This window comes from Nicotiana sylvestris, chromosome 1 (genome assembly GCF_000393655.2).
Source record: "Nicotiana sylvestris chromosome 1, ASM39365v2, whole genome shotgun sequence".
NCBI classification, from domain to species: Eukaryota; Viridiplantae; Streptophyta; class Magnoliopsida; order Solanales; family Solanaceae; genus Nicotiana; species Nicotiana sylvestris.
In genome coordinates this window covers 56,302,997-56,313,523 of record NC_091057.1, presented here as the reverse complement: position 1 = coordinate 56,313,523, position 10,527 = coordinate 56,302,997, and the positions used below count along the sequence as shown (strand labels likewise).

Sequence of the window (10,527 nt, the reverse complement as noted above, 5' to 3'; positions counted from 1 at the left end):
CAAGAACATCAAAGAAGAAGATCTATGGGAAAATAATGTTGGGGTTAAAGAAAGAAGAAGAAGAAGAAGAGAGAGGTTTTTGTGAATTGGCAATGGGGAATGGGGCCGGGAGCGGGAACGGGGAGGGTTTTCTTTTTATTTTTAGGGGGTGGGGCCCAGTTGGGGATTGTGGGCTAGATTTTTATGTTTTTAAAGATGGCTGGGGTCCATTTAAGGCATTTGTGATAATTCTAGAAGTTTGGGGTTCTTTTTAAACCTATTTTTAAATAATAAACACTAACAAGGAAAGTGTCTTTTTCACAATAATCTTAACACTTTTGTCTCAAAAATTGATTTAAGTATTCAAAAGTTCCAAATATTTAGATCCCCCGAGCAACGTGGCTCTCCATAGCGGCCTACCAAATCTATCCCAACTACTCTTTATTTTCTTGTACAAGAGCTTTTTGAACAAAATTCAAGTATCTAGCTTGAAATCAATTAACTGTAGGTCTATTGTTGTATAAAATTTCGGTAGGCCTATTGTCGTCTAAAATTATGATCTGCCTCCTCAACCGTGTGTCAATCGAAAGGTAGGGCAGCACACAGAGATATTTGTTTAAATCCAATTCGTCGTAAATTCAACAAATCTATGGAAGCAAAGTCATGCTGTCTTGTTCTCTGTCGCGAATAGGGATCTGTTGTTGGACTTCAGATAAGCCGTTACAAAGCGCCATCAGCCCAGAGTGACCCAAGGAGTCTGACGTACTTCTAACACTTAGAGAATGCTTAAGAACTGGCCAGCAAATTAAGAGATCGGATGCTCAACTGCCTAAAAGAAGTATTTCAGTATGGTTTAAAATGGTAAAGAAGTCTCCCCTCTGTAACCATCCTTTGAAAAACAATTATTCTGAATTATATTTGCCTCCGAATTGGGTGATGAAAAACAATTATTCTGACTTATATCTGCTTCCAAATTGGGTGATAATTTTAAGCAAAGTTGGGTAAGTCAAGTTTTAAAGTGTTTTTACTCAGTTACACAGCAGAGGATCAATGTGTAGCATATATCTTGCCCTCACTGGGACTGTCGAGAATGTGCTCAACATGCCACAACCATTAACTTTGACTCCCTGTATTGTATGCATAAAACTCAACAAAACACAACTCCAATACTTTGATTCCTTTTTGCAATTATAAACTCCATTAAGTCCATGCAAATTATCCTTTTGGAATTGATGTAACAAACTACACAATCTCCTAGTGAAGCAAACATATATCCACGCTTGAAATATGAACTGTAAAAAACAGAATATCATATAACAAGAATAAGGATGTGAAAAGAAGAATAAATCTGTTATTTATTGTTTCGCACCATAGGAAACAATTGTTTGTCTAAAAAGGAAATAATAGATTTTGTTCCCCTCTTCTCTAACAACTTTTTTTGTAGTAATCTTATTATTTATTTACAGCTTCTGAGAATCGAGTTGATCTTTCTTCCTCCTTGAACCTTGCCTTCAAACTACAACTTGAGCTGCAGCTAGCCTAGCAATGGGCACCCTGTTTAAGCACATGCATTATACAAAAAAATCGCCAATTAATATACTCGTATATACCGATTAATATAGTCGTATACACAATATATTTTCGATATGACCGAAATTCTAGAAATCAGCAAATTACGGTTTCAGCAAGGTTACCTGAATGGAGAGCAAGAAACATAGTCCAATCCAGCCTCGGCAAAAAATGCAACTGAAGAGGGCTCCCCACCATGTTCTCCACAAATTCCAACCTGTTATATCTCAAGATTTTAATCAATGAACAAAAAGAAGCCTTACACTTTGAACTAAAAATTAAGAATATAGTCCCCAAAGGCACAGACAACTGATAATGATCCAAAGTTTCTTTTAGGGAATCACATTGAAGAGCTTAACTTCTACACACTAAGAGCTAAAAAAGTAAGGTCACTTAAAAATAAAAAAATAAAAACTCCAGGATACTACCCATAAAAGTGAAACTAGCTTCTTGGATGTTAAATTACACTGTAAGAGTTATTTACAGTATTAGCGTATACAAGTTAAATCTCTTATTCAGTTTGTAACTGACCTTCAAGTTTGGCCTCGCTGCACGACCTCTTTCAGTAGCCATCTTGATGAGTTGGCCAACACCCTTTTGATCAAGGACCTGAATGACATTAAATCTTCAAGTTTCAATATGCTAGTTTCCAAATTTTTGCATATCACACGGACAGTAATTTGAGATACGACAAGCTAACCTCGAATGGATCATGTTGGAGGATGCCTTTAGATAGATATATAGGAAGAAACTTGCCAACATCATCTCTACTGTACCCAAACGTCATTTGCGTGAGGTCATTGGTCCCAAAGGAAAAGAACTCTGCTTCTTTAGCAATCTATCACCAGTTTACAGAAAATATGGAGCATAAGCAAAGCAACATAGCAAAGTGGAAGCTTTTCTAGAGTAGAAGTTAGAGTTTTCATGGTTGTCGCTTGTGTAGCATTGGGATCGAAATATATCATTGAAGATATTAGCAAGTTGATAATCTTTAATCACTAGTAAAATAAGAGGAAAAAACATACCTCGTCTGCAATCAAAGCAGCTCTAGGAATCTCTATCATGGTGCCAACCTTATAATTCAACGAGGTACCCATCTCCGAGAAAACCTTTTTGGCAACATGACGGATTAAACCGACTTGATGACCTAATTCCTGTCAATTAAAAATGCAATTGTCAAAGTAAACAAAGGCAAAAATCCACTATTACAATATAACCGACTCAACCCCTTTTTATACACTTCATAAAATGAAATGGCAATGATGTCTCTTTACTCTTGATACAACAACTATATTCAAGATGTAAGAGTAGAGAAAAATTTCTTATAAACGCCAGAAAGACATACTTGAGGTGTTCCAACAAGGGGAACCATTATCTCCGGAAAGACTGAAATACCCTGGTTGCTCATAGCTATAGCAGCTTGAAAGATTGCACGAGCCTGCATTTCTGTCAGCTCAGGGTAGGATATACCTAGTCTGTTGAACAGAAAAAACAAACATCGCTATATTAGAGAAATAAGTTTGCTATATACAGTTTTCAGACACAATACAGGTTCCACCAGAAAACTGCTAGCAGAACATTATAAGTAATTTGATTCTGGATTTTGAGCATAAAATAGGTACTGCATTGCCTAACTCAGAAATCATATTAGCACTGACCAAGTTATGCATTTGATTGTGGAATTTGTGAGATAACATATGCACCTATATATATATATATACACACACGCACACACTTTTAAGAATTTGGAGACTAACCATACTTTTCTTACTTTTAGACATCCTCAATCGTTCCGATAAATTCAAATAATGTAGTAAAATAGATCAATTGATTGTGACACGAAAAGATCAGACCTGCAGCCTCGAAATCCAAGCATGGGATTGACTTCTGATAATTTCTCAATCCTAGAATAGACATCTTCCTCGCGCATGCCTATATCTGTTGTTAGTTCATTGACAATCTCTTCTAAGCTCCCTTCTGGCAAAAATTCATGAAGTGGTGGGTCTAACAGTCGAATTGTCACCGGAAAACCTGAAAAGATAGAAAACTTAGGACATCTGACATACTCTCTTCGGAAGTTTTATGTCAACTTGGAAATATGGATAGCCATTCCACTAGCGCAAACTGAATTCTAATTATGGTTGTATTTTTATGAATACAGAAATGAACTTTTATCTAGCAAGGCAGTGAAATACAAAATCTGGACACTATTGAAGTTACCATCCATTGCACGGAAAATGCCCTCAAAGTCGGATCGCTGATAAGGCAACAATGAGTCTAGTGCCTCCTTCCTCTGCTCAGGAGTAGCTGCCATTATCATCCTTCTTACAGCTTTTAGCCTTTCGTCAGATGCAAAGAACTGAAAAGAGAGATATACATCAGCTCACCGCAAATATAAATAAACAAATTTCACAATAAAAGATATGGCACTTCTCTTGAGACAGTACTGATTATTATTCCTCTTCATTAAAGTAGGCAAGAAAACTGGAAATCGCCCGAAGAGTGGCAATGTAGATTGCAAAAAAATACAACAAGTTAGTACCATGTGCTCTGTCCTACATAGACCAATCCCTTGAGCGCCATTATTCCTTGCTGTTAGTGCATCTTCTGGTGTGTCAGCATTTGCCATAACCTAATCCATTGGCAACATATTCATGATCAGTTAAAAGTATATCATCGAAGTAACTTATGAAGCATAATACTACTGTATATCCTGCGGCACCTTGATGCGCCTTATCTTATCAGCCCAAGACATGAAGATCTCCAAATTGCCAGTCATAGCTGGAGGCGCGAGTGGTTGTTTGCCCAAGATTACTTCACCTGTTGATCCGTTCAATGAAAGCCACTCTCCTTCATGAATAAATTTGTCTCCAATGGTGACAACCTGCATTAAACTGGTCAAATGAATTCTTCCAAGTTCTTTGATGTCAACACTTATGTTCATTTTCGGTAGCTTTAGCCGTACCTTATCCGACTCATTAACACGAATATCAGCACACCCGGACACGCAACATTTACCCCAGCCACGGGCTACAACAGCTGCATGAGATGTCATACCACCCCGTGCGGTTAAGATCCCAGCAGCAGCATGCATGCCTCCGACATCCTCTGGACTTGTTTCAGTTCTCACCTTTATATGCCATAAGGGAAAGTTCAATTTCAAGAACGAAAAAACTGTTAATTGCACAAGGCAAGAACGTTGTGAATGTTGTTTCCAATAAGTCCAACTTCATAAGTCAATAAGCTGAAACACTGATGTTGTATCGATAAATGGTTGATGAGAAGATATCAATAAACAATGTCTTAGTTTGAGTTACCTCCCTACAAACACTCCCCTCCCCTTCCACAGGACAATATAAAAGAAAATAAATCATGGATAATTCATATAAACAAAGATAATACAGGGTAAGGTGAGGAAATACCAAAATAGCACTCTTCCCTTGTGCATGCCATGCTTCAGCATCTTCAGCACAAAACACAACCTGTCCCACTGCTGCCCCAGGAGAGGCAGGAAGGCCATTGGCAATCACCTTGTCTTTATAAGCTGATGGATTTTCAAACTATGACAAACAAAAGAAGAAAATAAGTATTTATCTTTATATTTACAATAAAGTGATAAGCGTAATGCATCATCTGAAAAGTTCAAGTGAAGTAGTTCTTGTTGCCTATCCGGAAATGATTATCCAGCAAATCCCTTTTGATGTACAGTCAAAGTGGGTTATTAAAATAATACCTAAGTGAAGAATATTACCTTACATCGGAGCTACTAACTGATACATCCTAGAGTTGACTATTTTCTAAAAGCAAAAAAGAGTTATTGCATAAGTGCTACATCACACTCCATGCAAGATTTATCAACATATCCGGACCTGGGGGTGAAGAAGTTGGTCTAGATGCTGTGGCTCCACCATCTTTATAGCTGTGCGCTTGTCAACAAGTCCCTCATTCACCATGTCAACTGCTATCTTTACAGCTCCTTGACCCGTACGCTTCCCTGTTCGGCATTGTAACATCCACAGTCTATTTTCTTGAACAGTGAATTCGATATCCTGCCATTCGCCCCCCAAAAAAAAAAGGAAAGAGAAAAGATTCGTAATAATGTTCTGATTTTTCTATTTAGTGGAGATGTATAGATTATTAGTCAGAATCTGAAAATAGAAAGGTAAAACAACTAAGCAAGAATATGCTGTAATCAAATATAAAACCAGAGGTTTACCATCATATCTTTATAATGCCGCTCTAAAATCTCACAGTTCTCAACAAGCTCCTTGTATGCTTCAGGCATGCACTCCTTCATTGTGTCCAAGTCCTGAGGCGTTCTAATTCCAGCGACAACATCCTCTCCCTGATTAATGCAGTTTTTATCAGCTTTTTTGACAAAAATATGAGACGTTCTTAAAACTTCAAATGCACCAAAAAAGGAACTAAAATAGCATAATTTTAGACCTGAGCATTGACTAGAAATTCTCCATAGAGCTTCTTCTCGCCGGTGCTTGGATTCCTAGTGAAGAGAACACCTGTTCCCGAAGTGTTACCCATGTTCCCGAACACCATGCACTGAATGTTTACTGCAGTTCCTTTAAGTCCTGTTATCTGGTTAATGCTTCGATATTTGATGGCTCTTGGACTGTCCCAAGAATCAAAAACTGCTTTGACCGCCAACTCCAACTGTTTTTTGGGATCTGTATACAGAATCATAACCCACAAAATTTACTCTCATAACCAAAAAATTGACAGAGTAGCCCTTTTGTGACTCTTTTAGGATGCAGGCCATCGGTGGAAGATGGTTGTGGTTTACAATACCTGAAGGAAACTTTTCACCCTTAGCTTCAACATAGACATTTTTGTACTGTTCCACAAGCTGTTTAAGATCAGATGCTGTCAGCTCTGTATCAAGCTTCACTCCTTTGGCGTCCTTCATTTTCTCTAACTTCTCCGCAAATAATGAATGTGAAATACCCATTACCTTCAATCAAACAGAGCAATGTGAGAACCGTAGGAGATAAAATCTACAAAGAGAATTTGACCGGCGGTCCGTTTCCCTTTCAAGAAATGTAGGAAAATTTGAAAAACAAGGAAGTTGATACATGAGTTGGAAAAATTAGAAAAGGACAAGACGCCAGATGAGAATACTCACCACATCTCCAAACATGTCAAGAAACCGTCTGTACGAGTCATAAGCAAACCTCTCTCCACTTTTGGCAGCCAAACCAGTAACGACTTCATCATTGAGTCCAAGGTTCAAGACAGTATCCATCATCCCAGGCATAGAAATCTATAAGTAGATCAAGCAAAAATTAGCAGAGGAATAAATAGAAATAAAGTAAACTACATACATGATACACCTAGTTAAATGGACTAACAAGCATAATGTCTAGCCCTGAACTAATCTTCATTCTCAAATTGTCCAACTAGAAAGACTAAAGCTTATGTACAACCAATCAAGAGAATTTTTTTATTGCTTTTACTTAGAAGGAAGATTATCCACAAAAAGATGTCTCTAGAGTCACTTAACAAAACAAGCACCTATTGAGCACTCAAAATATACATCACAATTTTTATATTCAATAAACAAGATCAAGGATTTTTGATTCAATAATATGAATATCACAAAATGCGGAGTATAGGATAGAAGCAACAACAACAACAATAACAATGAATTCCCACAAGTGGAGTCTGTGAAGGAGATGTACGCAGTCTATATAGACCCTCGGCTCGGCTAAAGAAATAATGAAAAGAAAGTAAAGGCAACAAGTAATAACAACAAGAAGATAAAAAGAGAAGACCGAAGCATACTGTATGCTCCTAAAAAATGATTTCTGATGAAGAGTGAGATATAAGCAAGGACTAGCTATGGATGAAGACACAAGATTACACGAATACACAGAAGAGACTTACAGCTGCACCAGACCGGACCGAGAGAAGGAGAGGCTTGGAGGGGTTCCCAAGGAAAGCTCCCATGTTTTTCTCCACAGTCTCTAAACCTTCCAGTATCTCCTCCCACAGTCCTTGTGGAAGTTTTTTGCCATTCTGATACTCCTGGCATGCTTCTGTCGATATAGTAAGGCCCGGGGGCACCGATAATCCGATGCTCGCCATTTCAGCTAGATTTGCACCTTTACCTCCCAACTACACCACACATACAAATGTTCATAATTATAAGCTTAATCAAACACACATAAAAGAGTTTTAACTTCGCCTAAAAAATAGCTATTGAAATTAGTAACCCGACGAAGGGTTAGGGTAGGCTCAGGTTAAACAAATTTAGTGGTTAACCTGGAATTTTAACCACGTCCTTTCTTGAGCTAGCAAAGACAACATGTTGCTCCTTTATACTAAGTTTGAAGAGCACGACTCTATAGCAATATATTAAAATTTTCTTACTAATATGGCATGTGAATTGCGAAGGAAAGAAAATAGAAAAAAAAAAAAAAAATAGGAGATGGATCGGAAAATAACTTACCAAGGACTTCATGCCCTTGTTTCCTTCGCTCTTTCCTTTTCCAAAAGTGTATACTCTCTGCCCACCAAACAAACAAACAAAAAAGATTGAAATTCAACTTACAGGGTCATTTTAAGCTACGTAAAACATTTTTGGATATATAAAATTCAGCAAAATGTACCTGCATGTTTACGCTTGAGGAGAAATTAAGCAGATATGTGCAAGTGTAGAATTCAAAGAACAATTTTGTCTCCTAATTCAGCTATCACTGAGTGAAGAGTTATCAGTCTCAGTGAATGAACAAACTTATATATAGGCACGTGTATTAGGCAAATCTAGGTGTCAGTTTTAAGCTACAAAAGGACAAATTCAACCTCAAACCAAGAGCACGTGTAAACAAAGTCAAATTTTTCCTTTATCCTCTGTTATTCATAAAATTCTGAGGTTTATCCTGAATTATCGCCATTTTAACAAGTCTTTCGTTGGTTGGGTAAAGAGAGATCCCTTCCTAAAATCCACATTACTAAATCAATGCTTAGTTGTTACTTCTTTTTTCATAAATAATACTCCCTCTATTCTATTCATTAGTTACATTAGCTAAAAATATATGTGCTTTAAACAATTACTAAAAGATCTTTTATTTTTATTTTATTCCACCCTTATTCCCTTAGACGTACTCTAACAAGGCATAGAACTAATCATTAGTTACTCAAAAAGAGAGGTAATTTAATCGAATACACTCTTAAGAAGAGTGCAATTAAATAATTGCCAAAATGTTTTTTTTTAAAGTTAAGTTATTTGGCATAAGCACGTTTTTAGAAGCAGAAAAAATAGCTTCTCCTCATAAGCACTTTTAAGAAATATACTGATCAAAAGTATTTTTCAAATTAATTAGCCAAACACATTTATTTTTCATCAAAAGTACTTTTTAAAAAGCATTTTTGAGAAAAGCATTTTTCAAAATAAACTGATTTTAGAAATTTGGCTAAACAGGCTATACATCTCGTAATAGTGAAATAAACTTTTATCCTATTTAAAAATAAACACATATTTTGAACCATATGTCGTGAGAGGTTGGCTTTGGCGGGTCCAAGAAGAGGTAGAGGTAGGCCGAAGAAGTATTAGGGAGAGGTGGTCGGACAGTACATGGCACATCTTCAGCTTATCAAGGACATGACCCTTGATAGGAGGGTGTGGAGGTCGCAAGGATTAGGGTAGAAGGTTAGTAAATAGTTGATCGTATTTTTTCTCCAAACCAGTACTTCCTTTCATAACTGCTGTGATTTTGCTTTTACTAAGCTGAGGATCTTCCGAAAACAACCTATCTAACTTAACAAGGTAAGAATAAGGTGTGCATACATATTATAAAATACATATGTTGTTGTTGCTGTTGTATACGACAATTTTCAATAGAGTAATCTCTGGATTGAATCAATTTCGATGTTACTAATCGTTTCATGACGTATTCTGTAAATCTAACAGCATTTATTCAAAAAGGCAAGTCAGTACCTTTTTTGTAGTTGAAGTGGGATCTGAAACAGGAGTCAGAATTGCGTGGGGTGGAAGAGAGCCAATATTTTGCTTTCTGGGATTTGAAAACCCATTTGCTTCTTGATTGCATCTAATTACTTTACCTCGATCAGTACACCAATTCACATGTATGTTCTTTGCTTGAAATAGTTGAATCTGCTCTTCTCTATACTTTTCTTTGACTAATTTTCTCATGTACATATCATTTGTATTTGACTTTAACAATAACCCCTTCATTGCTGAACTCATCAAATCCAAACTCCCCTGCTTTAACAAATATATTAATAAAAAATGAAATTTGTAACTAATTCTAACATTAACTGCAACTTAATATCAGACATAGAACTGAAAATTTGCAAGTGAAGACATTTTATTTAATTCCTACACTCCCCTGCTAAACAAACAAAAGGGTAATCAAGAAAAGGAATTTCAACATAACCTGCAACTTAAATATCAAGATTCATAAATATATAAAACAGGAAAACACACAGCTAAATAACATGCATACTTCTGTTGTGATTGAGTTTGAGAAGAGCTGAAACTTCAAAGTTATTTCTGAAATCAACAGAAAAAATGGTAGTTGGGCTATGTACAAGGACTAATAGTATAGTAGTACATCAAAATATGAATGAATTAATAGCAACAAAAAAAAGAGCATTATTTGTGGACGATATTAGAATGGCGTGATCAATAATGGTGTTGGTCTTTTTGCAAGATGGTTAACTGTGACTTTGACTAATTGGGAGGGAAAAACATTTGTGATATAATAACGAATTTCCAAAGTTGCCCTTCTTCGCATATATCTTCTTCTTAAACAATGTACTTGTATTTTTGTTTAAAAAAATCATTAAATATATACACATAGGAGTATTAGATTTAGAATTTAATTATTAATATTTTCTAAAATTTAGAATCTATAAAATTAAAATTTTGACTCCACCCATACAAGATGCAAGTTGAGTTGGTTATGTATGGGCCAATTCATGGCATGGCACGCATCTCAACTC

General features: G+C 36.3%; 1 protein-coding gene across 2 annotated transcripts; it reads right to left on the bottom strand.

Annotated features, from left to right (window-relative positions):
• Positions 1-1,310: 1,310 nt before the first annotated feature.
• Positions 1,311-10,183, bottom strand: LOC104229459 (pyruvate, phosphate dikinase, chloroplastic). 2 transcript variants are annotated; one of them, XM_009782112.2, is made up of 21 exons: positions 10,029-10,183; positions 9,500-9,784; positions 8,012-8,068; positions 7,447-7,677; positions 6,686-6,823; positions 6,352-6,514; positions 5,995-6,230; positions 5,765-5,893; positions 5,418-5,597; positions 4,971-5,108; positions 4,514-4,678; positions 4,271-4,432; positions 4,091-4,180; positions 3,769-3,907; positions 3,402-3,579; positions 2,894-3,023; positions 2,574-2,702; positions 2,249-2,386; positions 2,080-2,157; positions 1,674-1,765; positions 1,311-1,533 (listed from the first exon to the last, which is right to left on the bottom strand). In XM_009782112.2, exons 2-21 carry the CDS (start codon positions 9,767-9,769, stop codon positions 1,491-1,493), a joined length of 2,886 nt encoding a protein of 961 aa, XP_009780414.1. In that variant the 5' UTR covers positions 9,770-9,784; positions 10,029-10,183; the 3' UTR covers positions 1,311-1,490. The 2 variants fall into 2 exon arrangements, with proteins under 2 accessions (XP_009780414.1, XP_009780413.1); XM_009782111.2 differs by lacking the exons at positions 9,500-9,784; positions 10,029-10,183 and adding an exon at positions 8,172-8,285.
• Positions 10,184-10,527: the final 344 nt, after the last annotated feature.

Coding starts and splice junctions, on each gene's coding strand:
- LOC104229459 (XM_009782112.2), bottom strand. CDS start 9,769: ATGAGTTCAGCAATGAAGGGGTTATTGTTAAAGTCAAATACAAATGAT. Junction 6,515..6,685: donor TTGACATGTTTGGAGATGTG/GTGAGTATTCTC, acceptor GTTTGATTGAAG/GTAATGGGTATTTCACATTC. Junction 2,703..2,893: donor CCCTTGTTGGAACACCTCAA/GTATGTCTTTCT, acceptor TTTAATTGACAG/GAATTAGGTCATCAAGTCGG.